Raw genomic sequence first — 16,289 nt, 5'->3', positions numbered from 1 at the left:
TTTCCTGCCTGTTGTTCTCCAGGCTCTGATGTCCCTGTTTGTACTCGCCTCCAAGGACGGCTGGGTGAACATCATGTATCACGGCCTGGATGCTGTGGCTGTGGACCAACAGGTACCCGCATAGAAGCTGAACATAAGCATTTCTTTCATAAGAAGAAAAACATTAGTCCTAATCTTTAATCTTAAATCTTTCTCTCCTTCCCTCTTATCTCTGTTTTGTGTTTTACCTCCTTCTTTCCATCATTTCATATACAAACACACCACTTCAACCTCAGCCGGTGACCAACAACAACCCGTGGATGCTGCTGTACTTCATCTCCTTCCTCCTCATCGTCAGCTTCTTTGTCCTCAACATGTTTGTTGGCGTGGTGGTGGAGAACTTCCACAAGTGCCGCCAGCACCAAGAGGTGGAGGAGGCCAAAAGGCGCGAGGAGAAGCGTATGCGTCGCATGGAAAAGAAGAGGAGAAGTAAGAGAGAGGAATGATAGGAGAGGGATAGCGAAGAAGGCAAAGGAGGAGTATGGAAGAGGCCAAAAGCTGAAAGAGAAAAAGGAAATACAGAAGCAAATGAACGGTTTGAGGAGGAAGCAGGAATACAAAGGAGGGGCACAGTGAGAAAGAAGAGGCAGGGGTAGATTTATAGAGAAACAATAGCTACAATCAGATGAAAATTACAAACATTAAAAAACAACCAGATATTATGATACAAACAATAACAATACACTGACTGGAAAAAGGGCTTGAATAGCTCACTCTTCCCCTGTTATTACTATGACACATCACAAGAATCACTTTCTATTAGCATGTAGAGCTGTGATCAACACTGATGAAAATTTGTGATGTCTAAAGAAAGAGAGTTGGAAATGGAGACAGACAGACAGATAATAATAAACACACAAACAGCGAGTGTCATATTGCTAATGTCCTCTGCAATATCAGATTTTCTTTTCTGTTGATAGTAATTTTCCAGATTGATCAAAGCAATTTTATTCAGATACAAGTTCAAATTGAATGGTTTTAAAAGCTTCAATGATATATCTTTTCTACCAACAGAAGCCCAGAAGCTGCCCTACTTTGCCAGCTATGGCAGCGTACGCCTGATGATCCACACACTGTGCACAAATCACTACCTGGACCTCATCATCACCTTCATCATCTGCATCAACGTCATCACCATGTCCTTAGAGCACTACAATCAACCTCGTGTAAGCAAAGCTGCTGTAAAGATGTGTATTTGATGGCCGTGAATGCAAGTTAGGTAATACATGAAGGGAATCAGCTTGAATTCTTGCATTTCTGTTAGTAATTAGTGTTTTGTGCAACCTAGCTCTGACTTTCACTAAAGCGCCTGTTCAACAAAATGTGGACAAAAACCGACAGGCTCCTACAAGCTCCATCTCAGTAGGAGGAACTTGTGTTGGGTTTATTGGGAGTATTTATGTCTGTCAAATATCTGTGGCTACAGCTCCTAAAGCTTTCCCTTCCCCAAATAGCAGATTCTTAAAAACACAACGTTATACCACTGACTGGTCAGCCACCGTGAAACTGTATCCAGGCTCTGTAGCGTGGGTTGGGAGTAGCTGCGATTCATACAAAGGAGCTGTGATTGCGCTGCTGATTTGATACAGGCTGCTGTCAGACTGGTGTTAGCTACAGCACATATATCTGTCCATTCATGTGCAATGAATGGAAGTTGAAAAGCCTGATAGCGCTTGTTGTTTTGTTTTTTTGTGAGGGAGAGGAAAAGTGATTATGTTTGAGATAAGATGTCCGTTTGACCTTTTAAAATGGAGCAGGCTCTCTTAAACTGACCGAGCATCAGATAAATATCACAGGTCTTGGCTGTATTTGTCAGCAGTTTGTCTTGACATTTGGCAGCTTCCCACTTGTGAGAAGCTACAGCTCTATTTATGAAAGGAGAAAGCAGCCAAGCTGGATAATCTCTGGTCTCTGCAGTAGCAGGAAGCTGTACTGGATGTTGAAGACAGTGAGAACATGCTTGCCTCTTTGAACACTCTGGAAATACATTTCAGCTTCTGCATGTATGTTTGTTTGGGGACCTGATGTGTGAGTGTTTGTGGTGCTATGAATGGAAGGTGCCCCATTTTTGCCTCTGGCATGTTTGATTCTACACTACAAACATTTGGAACAATTCCAATTCTACTGTTTCCTGCTGCTGATACTGCATCCTATCACACACACACACACACACACATCACTATCACACACACACACACACACACACACACACACACACACACACACACACACACACACACACACACATATATATTTTTTTACTCTCTCTTTCCAGTCTCTGGATCTTGCCCTGAAGTACTGCAACTATTTCTTCACCTCCACGTTTGTGCTGGAATCGGTACTCAAACTCATCGCTTTCGGCTTCCGCCGCTTCTTCAAAGAGAGGTACAGTGTGTGTGTGTGTGTGTGTGTGTGTGTGTGTGTGTGTGTGTGTGTGTGTGTGTGTGTGTGTGTGTGTGTGTGTGTGTGTGTGTGTGTGTGTGTGTGTGTGTGTGTGTGTAAACCTTGTGTGTGTCAGCGTGACTGTGTGTGTGAGAGTGTTTCCCTTTCTGTCTGCATGTAAATGTGTCTTTGTGCTTATTTTTATCACTATGCACACACGTATAACTGTCACTGAAAAACTCCCCCGTCCTCTGTGGGATTTGTCAATGTGCTGTCCAGAGGTCTGTATGATTGCAGTTTAAGTGTCAAGCCGGTAAACACAAGCGCCCTCTGGATTAGATGCAAAATCAGCTTTACATTGCATAACAGTTGGAGATTCAATGTCACCAGAAATGACAATATCTCCCTATGTATGTGTCTATTCAGCTCATTCACTAATCACACATTTGATGTGAAAATGAAACATTAAAGCGACTATCAGGGCTCTAGGCACATGCTGTAATCTTGTGAATTAACGTATAATATAAATATCTGCACAATAAACTGTCATTTAGTTCAAAGTGAAGTGCGTGTACAAATCTGCCGTTTGCTTTGATCATTAGAAATGGAATCGGGAATAACAGCTTTGACGATATAGAGGATTATGAAATATGTTGAAATATGTGAGCTGGCTCTGAGGCTTTCTTTTATTTGCTAGATTTAACCTACTCTGGCACAAATATGTAACATGTAAATGTTTTTCTTTTCACAGTAAGAAACAAGAGTTTACAGTTTTCTTTATGTTATTGAGGTTTCATTGGTCTCCATCAAATAATTATTTCATTCCCGTAAACATAATATAGTCAACTACAAACTATAATTAATTTGCAGTTAATACAGCGTTTAAACTGGATATGGCACCTTTTTGTTTTCTTCATTGTGATATTCTATCAGGTGAGCTACAGCTCTACAGCATCATTCTTCTGAACAAAACCATATTATCTAAACGTTCTCTGCATGTGTCACGACTGCACTTTTCTCCAACTTACTGTACTGACCTTTGTTTGACCTCCATGGGAAACACACCTCAGCACCGGTCTGCTCACTCCCACATTCATTCACTCCGAGCCCAGACTAATTGATTTGTCACTCACCCAAATGTGCACAGGAATGAGACTGATGTCTTATTCTTTTCAGGGATATGTGGTGACTAATTAAAGGCAGAGGCAGTTTGGGGAGCTTGTATTACACTGATGTTAGTTTAATGTCGTTGGCCTATTTTAGTTTGGTAAGAGAAAGAGGAGAGAGAGCTAAAGAGGCCGAGGGAGAGAGCGGGAGAAATGGGGAAGAAACTTATAATATATAAGAGGGAGTGCTGGACTGATCAAAGAGAGTAAAAAGGAGGAGGACAAATGAGTGATGAGATGGGAAAGAGATGGGCGGATATAGAAAGAATTTATCACACGGCTATCAGCTGGCACTTTGTCTCTTTTTTATGTCGTGTCAGCAACCGCCGTGAGCAGTCATTGTGCATAGTGTCATTAATAGGCTGGGGTGACTCTGGGGCCCGCTTTACAACTGGGTCAATGGAGTAGCAGGTAACACACAAACACAATGCCACATGTGCCAAAAACAGAACAGCATGTGGTGTTAAGTTTGCAGTGTGTGAACTGTAAATGTGAATGTGTGTCTGAGGCTGTCAGGGAAGTGAGATATGAAAGTCCAACGCTGGTTTCTTTCTACCTTTTGATGAATAACAGGTGCATTTTTAACAGGTGAGCTAGATTCTCTCGGATGTCTTTGATGAAGTATTCAAGGAACATTATTTTGTGTATGAGAACAAAGTTGCCGTATTCAGTCTCAAAGGGCTGGACGTCTGCAACCATAAAGGATGATGCACCTTCTTTTTGCCACTGTGCAAAGGTGGGTAAGTCCCGGACAAAGATGTGAAGAAAGACGTAGACCCACAGGATCTGACAACAGAGGGAGACATGATCGTGCATGATGAGAATGAGTCATGGGCGGCAGTTGATACACTATTGTCACCGGCATTTGTTTGGCAAGCATTCTGACAAATGAGTTGGCAGCACTCTGTGTGCTTTGCCTTGCCGCCTCGATGATTTTAGAAAAGATATGTATTGACTATCTTCCAAAAAGCGTGAGGATAAATGAGGACTGCGGTACCTACTGAGGTAATTACATGAGGCAATAAAGGATAAACATCTGGGGAAGCTCGCAAAAGTCATGTAGTACATCAGGTCAAAATACTTGTCCTTAATTGTTGCAGTGGATTACCTACCATATTCATCTGATTTGGCAATATCTGTCTCCCATCTGTCCTTCAGCCCTGACAAGCATTTAGTTGGATCCATTAAGGGCTTTTGGGACTCAGGCACTGTAGCATCACTGGTAGAAGTATGAAGAAGTTAAAGATTAATAAATGTTTTGAATGGTAACTAATAATTTAATACATACATTCTTATATATTAAGGCCCTACTGTTACTGTAACATCTTCTATGTTTGTCTACAAACTTGCCAGTATATGTGTGTTTATACATGTTTTGTGTGCTTGTGTGATGCAATGCCTTTGTGCAACTTCAGATAAGTGTGTTTATATGTTTTTGTGTGTGTGTGTGTGTGTGTGTGTGTGTGTGTGTGTGTGTGTGTGTGTGTGTGTGTGTGTGTGTGTGTGTGTGTGTGTGTGTGTGTGTGTGTGCTTGTGCCAGGTGGAACCAGTTGGACCTTGCCATTGTGCTTCTGTCAGTGATGGGAATCACCCTGGAGGAGATCGAGATCAGTTCCGCCCTGCCCATCAACCCCACTATCATTAGGATCATGAGAGTGCTGAGGATAGCAAGAGGTATATATATATATATATATATACTGCACGTGTGTGAAATATGCACACATACAAACACACACACACTCACTCACAAGTCCTATCCAGCCTTCCTGTCAATCCTTAAAGTGAAATTGAAACATTGGTCTTTGTGTGTTAAAATATCAGTTAACTGTAGCATAGAAGCTAATGTCTAAAGGCTGCTTTTGTGTGTGTGTGTGTGTGTGTGTGTGTGTGTGTGTGTGTGTGTGTGTGTGTGTGTGTGTGTGTGTGTGTGTGTGTGTGTGTGTGTGTGTGTGTGTGTGTGTGTGTGTGTGTGTGTGTGGACTGTAAATGAAGAACTGACCTTTCCACAGTTAAATGTTTCCCATTCAGCCTGTAATTGAACCTGAGGGATTCCCCCGAAATGGCCACATTTAAAGTCTCTGTCTTTCTCTCTCTCTCTCTCTCACACACACACACACACACACACACACACACACACACACACACACACACACACACACACACACACACACACACACAGTGCTGAAGCTGCTGAAGATGGCGACAGGAATGAGAGCCCTGCTGGATACGGTGGTCCAAGCCCTGCCTCAGGTACAGTCTACACACACACACACACACACACACACACACACACACACACACACACACACACACACACACACACACACACACACACTGTCTTCCCTCTTTTCTCACCAATAGAGAGTCGGTCAGTCTCAGTCAGTAGCCACAATAGCAACCCCCACCCCCTTCTCTTTCTCTGTTGGCCTTTAGGCTACACAAATAGATGACTCATTCATGATACAGACTGGTAGACTGGCAGACACACACACACACACACACACACACACACACACACACACACACACACACACACACACACACACACACACACACACACACACACAGGCGTTGTCTTGTTTTCCCTTTCAGCACCATGGAGAGTACCCGTACTCCCAATGCGACCACAGTGTGCTAGAAACAGAGGAGGCTTCTTAAAACCAGGCTGCACTTCATTTGGTGGTAAAGTGTCCACAGAGTCATTCAGCTTCTAGGACGTCCCAGAGTCAAAATCCTTCCAGTGCACTGAAAGTTCCCAGAATGCATTTTTGCTCGCTTTTCTTACTGACTGGTCGTAGTGTCTGTTTGCTTTGTAGCATAGCCTTATGGGTAAGAAATAAAATAGGAAACAACAGAACTAATATATCTCGTAATGTTTGTTTCCTCCAAAATCATGTCTTCATCAGTGTCCCAATGTTTATTATTAATTAATTAATAATACCTTGTTTTGTTTTTTTTATCCTTAATTTGAACTTTGACATTCTCATAATGTATAAACTGTAAAAACCTAAAGCAAAAGTTTGACTTTTTTCGGACACAGTTGAGAAGATCAGTCTCATGTATGTGTCCTAACTATGTAGCTGGTTAGCTTAGCTTAGCATCAAGACTGAAAACAGTGGGAAACAGCTGGCCCTTAAGAAATGTTTCCCTCTGATACTTCTAGAAGTCACTACATATCTATATCTCATTTGTTTAAACTGGACAGAACCTATGTATAAAGACTAAGCTAAGCTAAGCTAACTGCTTGCTCCAGCTAAATATTCAACCTATAGACGAGAGATGAGTATCGTTCTTCTCATCTAAGCCTCAGCAAGAAGGCAAATGTTTCCCATAATGTTAAACTTTTTCTTTAAATAACAGACAGGTATACAGTCTTATTTATGGCCATCAGGGACAACGTCACACACGTGCACACAGTATAACCCGCTGACCTTCAAAAGTACGATGAAGCAAACAAAGGAGAACAGGTGGTGAGAGGAAAGGAGGGCAGGCCGAGGTGAGGAAGAGCAGATTCCTTGTCTTTCTTTTCTATTGATCCCCCTCTCATTAACACTGAGCCCTTTGCTCTATCCCAAGGGCACCTGGGCAGGTAATTAAAACTCAGGCTAATTAAACATTTCCAGGAGGTCTCTCTCCGTATGGGTGTGTGTGTGCGCATATTCAGGAACTGGAAGGGCGAGAGTGAAAGCGTTACACCTGGCGAGAGATTAACCTCATGTGATATTATGCTATATTTCACTGTGAAAATGAAATGGCAGGCTGCCAACATTTTCTTTATTACATCACATGGGATATTGAAGACAGTATCGACATTCTAACAAAGGCTTCAGGACACCGCCGAACAAAGGAACAGGCAAATACACTGATATTGGTTTAGGAAGGCAAGAAATATGAATAATGCCATCATGGCACACAGGGACCGATGTCTGCTAGAATAATAACTTATGAGATTTGACATGACGTGAATGCAAGAAGTATATAATGAATAGGCCCTGATGGCACACAGAGATGTAATGAGGGATCCATACATTTAGAATAAATGGGTGAGTAAGCTTAATAGCTTATTGGCATGTTAAGAGAAATGCAGTAACATGAGGTAATTTCCCCCAGAAGCGTCCTCCATTATCCTCTCCTCCCCAACTAATGCCAAATGGTTGCAACTCACCATTAACTCACACTTATAGCCTAGATCAGTGGTTCTCAAATGGGGGTACGTGAAGGCACTCCAGGGGGTACTTGAGATTTTTAAAGAATATATTTAAAATTAGCATCCATTCAAAAATCCTTTCAAAATAGTTATTTAATAAATATTCAATAAAATATAAGTGTAAGTTCTTGAACTGAATTCAATGCCACAATGCAATCTTCAGTGTTGACAGTTTAATAATCAGACACTGATGGCACAGCGCTGTGTATTCCATCTTTTTTCAACCAAAAATTCTTTGCGCTGGTTAGGGGGTAATTTCACAGGGGGTACATCACTGAAAAAAGGTTGAGAACCACTGGCCTAGATCATGTTGGTACTAAAGTGTGGCCAGTTGTTTTATCTCTTCTGTGGGAATGGCTCAGAAGCCTACAGAATAGCTGAAGGCAGATGTGGACACCATGTGAAATGTGCTTTGGAGGCGTCAGAGCTTTTCTCCTGTGAAACCATCTGCATGGAGCTTTAGAAATGGATACAATGTCAAATAAAAGAAAGAAGTTTGTGGACATTTGTGCAACAACTATCTCATATAAATAGTAAAGCTCATTTTTATTTTCATCCTTTATGGGGGTAAATTATTATTGTTATGCATATTCAGCTGTTTTTTTATTTTTTATCTGTATAGGCGTAAGTTGTTATTATATACATCTGCATCTCAACTTTATTTTCACCCTGTATAGCATACATTCTTCTTATATCCTGTACATCTGCACAGAATACGCCGTTGAATCCTTCCAAGTTAAACTTCTTAAAAGCGCATTCATCCTCGTCCTGTATCCCTCATAGACTCCAGCCGTTATGGAGCACAGATTGCTCAGTACACCATGCAGGGTAGCACTAACTTGGAGATGTACTTGAGGCGAACCCCAGAACAGTCACATTAAGAATTATTACAGCGCTCAGAATGAAAGGTTGTATGGCAATTACCTCCATTACTTTCAGTCCAGAGGGACTCACCGGACTGTGGGCATATTTATCTCCATCAAAAGTAAAGATGCCGCTAAACATTTCTGTTGTGTAATATGCATGCAGATATTTTGTCATTTTTTCACCACCTTCTGCAGCTCTTTAAGTAAGTGTAGGATTGACCAGCTGAATAATATCAGGCAATTTATGTGAATCTTTTTCTTTGCTGGTTTTCTCCTATCAATTATCAATGCAGTGAATTTCAAAGGATAAAAGACACATAAGTAAAAAATGTAAACCTTTAGTAGAAGATAGGTGATTCTTATAAATGTTTATTCTATCTTTTGCTAGAAATGAATTACTCAGTTCAATTTAATGTAATATGAATTCAATCCCAATCGTTTGTCTTGGCTCCTGTTTCCTGAGAGCTTTCCCTCCCAACCGGGCATTATCATAAACGCTCACAATGATTTGTCTTCTATAACTAGGCATCATTATAGGCCCACCTGCTTCGAACAGAGCCAGAAAAACGTTGCTGCAAGTTCCTCAACATCATTTTTTTTTAATAAGCTTTATTTGCAATGCAGCCTATGTGCAATCTCTTTAGAACAAGCTTTGTCATAGGCATAATGTCGATGCATTATTCCTCAACCACACTCTACAGAGTAAACATCAGATCACATGGAGTACAATTATAGTAACTATTCAGTGCATTTCCTCATTCCCGGTGGAGCACTGTTGTTAGCAGAGTGTTAAAGACACTGAATAGGAGACTGGGTTTTGTATCCCTGTAATGGGATTAGATTTTGCCTCGAGAGTTTACTGTGCAACATCATCATCACCATTACGTTGTGGTAACAGAAGGCTGTTTTGTGGTGGAACTGAGGCAAGTCCCAAACCCCCAAAACTCAAAAAATCACAACCGCATCAGGGGTTCAGTTGTATCAAAGTCTCAGAGGAAACCGTGCCGTGGTTTGTAGAACCGAGCAGGGTTTGAGAGCAACCTGTTGAAACAATCATTGGACATTTTTAATGCTCACCCTTTACACCCTACATTTTAATTTCCTGCTTCCTGATGTGTTCAGTAACGCTGTTTAACAATATGCCCTTGAGTAGCAATTTAAAATGTGGTTGAATAACATTCAGGCGAGCAAGCCTACAGCTGATTTATCTCAGGTCCCATTAGAAATGACTTTTTGTTCTCTACTGCGGTTCACTAATAAAGAACTTGCAGTCTTGTGCATTTGATATTGATATTGAGTATATCATTTATCCAGAGCTAGCCATAATGCTGTTTAGGTAGCACTTTGTAGTTGCAGATGTTAGAATGTTGTCAAATGTTTTATTTAATATGTGCATGGTAAGATGTTCTCCTGTGTGTGTGTGTGTGTGTGTGTGTGTGTGTGTGTGTGTGTGTGTGTGTGTGTGTGTGTGTGTGTGTGTGTGTGTGTGTGTGTGTGTGTGTGTGTGTGTGTGTGTGTGTGTGTGTGCAGGTGGGTAACCTGGGCCTGCTCTTCATGCTGCTGTTTTTCATCTACGCCGCCTTAGGAGTAGAGCTATTTGGAGAACTTGGTGAGTGTTCATGACGTCCAGTCCCTTGCTACGAATGATTATGTCAAAACAAAGCCTCTTATTTTTGCTCTACATGTGCACTTTACATATAAAGTATGTTAAGCAAATTATACAGTTTACTACAAATTCATATATTCAATCTGTGGTATTCGAAAACAGGAGCAAAGCTGTGATATATGAATTTATTAAGTGACAACGAAGACAATTATTTATTGTGGAAAAAGCTATTTGGGTATGTAGGACAATGTAATGGGATAAATGTTAAAAAGGTGGTATGTTAAGCCATAACTATCTCTTTGTGGGCTTTCAAAGGGGAAATTATCTGCAAAAGAATCACATAGTTCATTCTAGGATTTAGAGTTTTGGATAGACTTTCCTTTCACAGTGGATGGGGTTAAATATTTGAGAAACAGGTTTCATCTGGTATGTGACAAAATATACAACTTTATACTTTGGTATTGTACATAAACTCATCCATCTATTCCACTTGTTGGATTAATCCTTTCTGGTAATGTTGACGTTAAAGGATCATGCTATAGTTGAAGAGCACGTCGTCCATACATCATCACTATAGGTGTAAGCCGTTTAAAGATAAACATATGTCTGTCCACGTGTGAAAATAGCGCAGTGTTCAGCTGGTGCATTCATTATGATAAACACACAGAAGAGGACTTGTATTAACTTTATTATGAAAATATCTCCTTATTTCCCCTCTATCCTTTATTCCTTTCCATCAGCTCTCTCCCCTGCAGTCAGACAGCCATTAGGGAATCAACCCACTCTCCAGTACTCTGATACATAAGTACTGTCCTAAAATATCCACATTGAAGTTGGAAGATATTTCCTCTGAACTGTCACATTCCCCTTGTGTGCTGCAGCTGCAGCCGGTGGCAACGTTGCTTCCTATTGGAGCTTGGCAGGAAAAGGATTAGTGGCAAATGCAAGTGTCGCTTTCTCGATTCTTGAGGCCATTCCAGAGATTATCTTGGGATATAAGCTCAAAGACAAATAGAGTGTTTGGTCACATTGGTGCTGATTTGATAACAGGCTGTGTCTACACTGACTTGGCTTGTTTGGACAGTCATCCAGGCAGCTTAGTGACAGAAATGGTGCATCCCTCTGCAATTTTGGGGGAGCAGTGACATGTTTAAGTGTTCAAACTCACAAGTCTCTTCTTCTTCTTCTTCTTCTTCTTCTTCTTCTTCTTCTTCTTCTTCTTCTTCTTCTTCTTCTTCTTCTTCTTCTTCTTCTTCTTCTTCTTCTTCTTCTCTTGTTGTCCCTGCCCCCTTCCTCTTCCATTTTGTCTTTATCCTCTCACGTCTTCCTTCTCTGTGACCTGATCATTTCTTCTCTTCCTCCATCCATCAACCCATCTCACTCTCATCCTCAGTTTGCAATGAAGACTACCCATGTGAGGGTATGAGTCGTCACGCTACCTTTGAGAACTTTGGCATGGCCTTCCTAACCCTGTTTCAAGTCTCCACGGGCGACAACTGGAATGGCATCATGAAGGTACAACGTTACTTACTTTTATATTTGGGTTTTTAAAAGGAAATCAAACAAGAGAAACCAGTGAAGAGGTGAAAATGAGAAACTCCTCTTCTGTAACTCTCATCCGTCCTATCTTCCACTCTATTGATACTCTCTGATGAATAGGTAATGTGCTTGCTCAGCACCTGGAGCACAGATTTCCTTCCTGATAGGCCGGGGAGTGACTGTGCCTCATTGCACACACACACACACACACACACACACACAAACAACAACAGTTTACCCTGTACACACATCTACTAACACCAGCAGCTATCACCACTCCTCCGCACACCAAGGGGATGTGATGGGAAAAGAGATTATGCTGGTGCACGTCGTCAGGCGTGGACCATTAAACACAAACTGGATACAGGGAGTGTGGATCGTAGCGGGCCGTGAAGCAAATCAGCGGGTTACGGATGCAACCTCTCAGAATAAATCTCTGTCATTTTAGCTGTCGAATTACTACCTGGGCTGTGAGACGGGTAGTCCTACTTTGGTAGAGTAAGAAGCAGACGAGGTAGAGTGGTAATCAGTCGCTCAATGAGAGGAAGGTAGGTAAGAAGAAAGGAGGCGCCAGAGAACTGTTATGAGAGGGAAGACAAGAAGATGGGAGAGGGGTTATAAAAACTGACCAGTTATTCTGATTTATTTTCCCTAGAGAGTAAATAACAGGGGAAAAAAGGAAAAAAGGGTGTGTACCAGCAAGAACAAAATGATGTACAGAAATACGATGGAAAAGAATTGACGGCAGAAAAGGGAGAGGTTGTGTGAAGGAGCACGGTGTGTAAATGCCATGCCAAATTAGATAGAAAAGACCAGCTTCAGCTCAGAGGGCTAAAATTGCTACGTGTGGTCACAGCCTGGGAGAGATATGTGTACTTCCTCCAGAAAACACTTGTCACTTTGGTTCTGCTCTGACTGAACTCCGCTGAGCGCGTGTTCACCAGAGTGGAAAACCACTAGAATAATAGGTGGGGGGGGAAGCCTCCTGTTGTTTTGAATAGAAGCAAAACAATTAAGTGTATGATGATTATGGAAGTTGTCATGAATACAAAGAGCCTTGTTAACAAGAGCTAGATGCATTCAATTACCTAAAACATTTTTAATATGAATACCAATTTTCATTGAGTGGTGGTGTGGCTGAGATCACAGCATTGGAAAATTACATTTAGATCTCGACTTTTCCTTTATTCTGAAAATCAGTCAATATAAGGATTTTTTGTTGTTGTTGATTAATCAATGTTAAATGTTAATAATTCTCAGTTGTTGCAGTGCTGCTGTATTTCATTTCATATAGGTGATCCTGTAGTTTTGTCCACATCCGGTATCTTCACAAAACTGTTGTACTCCTTATAGCTCATCTGTTTAGCCTCTTAGACCGTCCCCTTTTACACCACCCTTCTTCCTCCGCTCCTCACCAGCCCTGTCCTGACATTTCTCCTCCTTCTCTTCCTTTATGACACCAGGACACGTTGCGGGAGTGTCCACCGGACAACGGCATTGATGCGGACTATGCCTGCAACCCTAGCCTTCAGTTTATCTCGCCCATGTACTTTGTCTCCTTCGTGCTCACCGCCCAGTTCGTGCTCATCAATGTGGTGGTGGCCGTGCTGATGAAGCACCTGGACGACTCCAACAAGGAGGCCCAAGAGGAGGCGGAGATGGATGCAGAAATTGAGCTGGAGCTGGCCCAGGGCACCCTCTGTTGCATGGGCGCCCCCGGCTGCGGGGGTGGGAGGGCGGACAAGGGACTGGTCGCTGCTGGACCCGGAGGCACAGCGGGGGGGAAGGACAGAGGATGTGGAGAGAGGGGAGAAGGAGTGAGGAGGATGCGACATTCGGCGGGCAGTGCACACTCAGGAGCGTACAACTCCCGTGACTCCAGCCGAACCCTGTACTCACCAGCACAAGTGAGTGTTATATATTTCTGTGTGTGTGTGTGTGTGTGTGTGTGAGAGTTTGAGAAGATGACAGTATTCTTATGTTTATTTACTGATAGTGAGTCTTATTTCGTAAATGTGTGTGTCTGCCAGTAGGGATGTGTAAAGCCGATGTGCAGGATCGGGATCATGCTTATCAAGGCTTTTTTTTCAGCCATACAAACTCTGATCCTCATAGATTTAGATCCATTTCTATTAATTTTTTTATGATATCCCAGATGTAAGCCAGCTATAGCTCAGCTGTAATGCTTTGCTGTGGTCCTTTAGAACAGTGGAACCATTGCACAGTGCAGTGTGAGTGAGTGAGTGAGTGAGTGAGTGAGTGAGTGAGTGAGTGAGTGAGTGAGTGAGTGAGTGAGTGAGTGAGTGAGTGAGTGAGTGAGTGAGTGAGTGAGTGACACCAACAGTGGATGGCAGTTTCTGCTAAAGCGACTGAAGATGCTTTGGGACAATAATTTGGAACAAATACATTTTTGCCGTGCGAATGTTCTAGCTTAATCTTCCACATGCACGATGCCTCTACTTTGTTCACAATGGGGATAAAAAACATAAATCGACACTATAGGAGAATATACAATATATCGTAAAAACATTTGTACATTTCTGTAATAATTATTTTAATAATTTAAAGTATGCCTAGCAACGGCGTGAAACGTTACACCCTCATCCCTACATTTTAGGATTCAGTTCTGTTTCTCTGGCTGCCTGTCAGTTTGCTTCTCTTAATACAGTATCAATAAATCAGTTCATGCAGAGAAAATGACATATTTGTTTCACAAAGTGGAGGAATACAAAAGGGGTTAACAATATGGCAGTAATTTCTTTACAGTGTTTGAATGGTGCTGACATGGGAGAGTGGGAATCATTGCTCTGAATCCTATTGTGAAATTGACTGACAGCCACATGGCGTGATTACACTCCGTCATTTTAATAATCTCTTTGTATAATTCGTTTGTACTTTTGTTCATTTTCTTTTACGCATTATGTGAGAAGAAAGGGTGCAAGGAAGGTTAAACATGTACACAAAGAGAGAGAATGAAAAAGAAAAAGGCAGATGAAAGGAAAGAGGGAGAATGAAACACTGAGCTGTGCCTTAACAAGAAGTGCAGTTGTGTTAAGAAATCGATTAATATGAATTTTAAAACATTAGGCTGAAATTAAAGGCATTCATCGCAGCGGTCGACTTAAGTGATATTTGGCAGATGAAAGTCAAGGTCCTATATTTCATCTTTATGTATGTTTTTGTTTGTTTACTGTTGTCATACCAACACATGTTGACAGCAAGGAGAGATGAACAACTATAACGGCTTTCTCAATGAAGCTTTCATTTAATCCTGATTTACCTTTCAGTGCTCACATTGAGACTACCAGAGTTTGCAGACACACATGCACAGGTTACCTTTGTGAGATTATCATTTCACATCAGTGTGTGTGTGTGTGTGTGTGTGTGTGTGTGTGTGTGTGTGTGTGTGTGTGTGTGTGTGTGTGTGTGTGTGTGTGTGTGTGTGTGTGTGAGAGAGAGAGTAGATGGTTTCCCATATCTACTCGCAGTCTGACAGCAGAGACGCACGCTTCCATTATTACATCGCTAATGATAGTCGGAGATATCAGCGCAGAGTGACACATAAAGATGAGTCATCGGCTGCCACAAAGAGCCTCTCACCTTTTGTAGCTAAAGTCGGCTGCTTGGAGTCATTTTTAGCTCAGTGTGATAAAGAAACTTAATGCAGACCAGGGAGAACACACTGGCAGCAGCATCCTCCTCCTCTCTCTCCATCTCATTTTCAGTCTCACAAGTGATGCAATAAGGGATCTGGCAGACCGATGCAATTTATTCAGAGCAGAGGTCTTAGGATAGGTGTGTGTGTGTGTGTGTGTGTGTGTGTGTGTGTGTGTGTGTGTGTGTGTGTGTGTGTGTGTGTGTGTGTGTGTGTGTGTGTGTGTGTGTGTGTGTGTGTGTGTGTGTGTGTGTGTGTGCGTGTGTGTGAAAAGGTTCTTGTGAACCCAAAAATTGTTACATTTTCTCCTATGGGGCTTTAACATTTTCGTGAATCTCCATATATTGTCATAATATTATCAGTAGCTGTGCCAACAAATACAAATCATTTTCCTTGGGAGACTATATTTAGAAACAGAAATATTGGTTTGAAGTCAAATTTCTTTAGTCATCCATACTGTAAAATGTATGTTTGTACACTCAAAGATTGCTGATAGATCGGATCAGTCTTGGTGATATATGGAGACTTTAAGAGCCTTAGAAAGATGGCAGCTACAACGAGCATATTCTATAATGTGCCATAATACACACTGAAAAAGTCATTTTCAACTCTATGGTGAAACACTAGCAACATATTGCACAGGGACTAGAGGCAACACTGTAGGAAGTCGACACACACAGAGGGAGAGAGGGAGGGAATCAGAGAGGAGAGATAATAGCTACGCCAGTGACAGTCAGATAGACGCAGTAATTAATTTCAGCTCTCTCTCTCTCTCTCTCAACTTCCATTCCCAGTAGACGAGCCCCATTGTTGCCCACTAATACAGTTA

At 41.8% G+C, this 16,289-nt stretch overlaps 1 protein-coding gene across 1 annotated transcript in view; it reads left to right on the top strand.

Annotated features, from left to right (window-relative positions):
* LOC129099110 (voltage-dependent T-type calcium channel subunit alpha-1I-like) overlaps nt 1-16,289 on the top strand; it is a 105,720-nt gene that overhangs the window by 76,198 nt on the left and 13,233 nt on the right. Inside the window, exons 23-31 of the mRNA XM_054608279.1 lie at nt 23-112; nt 276-468; nt 1,054-1,205; nt 2,315-2,424; nt 5,128-5,261; nt 5,767-5,837; nt 10,191-10,269; nt 11,660-11,781; nt 13,269-13,712. Coding sequence (XP_054464254.1) covers nt 23-112; nt 276-468; nt 1,054-1,205; nt 2,315-2,424; nt 5,128-5,261; nt 5,767-5,837; nt 10,191-10,269; nt 11,660-11,781; nt 13,269-13,712 — 1,395 coding nt within the window. The remainder of the gene's footprint in view (nt 1-22; nt 113-275; nt 469-1,053; nt 1,206-2,314; nt 2,425-5,127; nt 5,262-5,766; nt 5,838-10,190; nt 10,270-11,659; nt 11,782-13,268; nt 13,713-16,289) is intronic.

This window comes from Anoplopoma fimbria, chromosome 11, assembly GCF_027596085.1.
Source record: "Anoplopoma fimbria isolate UVic2021 breed Golden Eagle Sablefish chromosome 11, Afim_UVic_2022, whole genome shotgun sequence".
In the NCBI taxonomy this organism is placed as follows: Eukaryota; Metazoa; Chordata; class Actinopteri; order Perciformes; family Anoplopomatidae; genus Anoplopoma; species Anoplopoma fimbria.
This window is presented reverse-complemented; position numbering and strand designations above follow the sequence as displayed.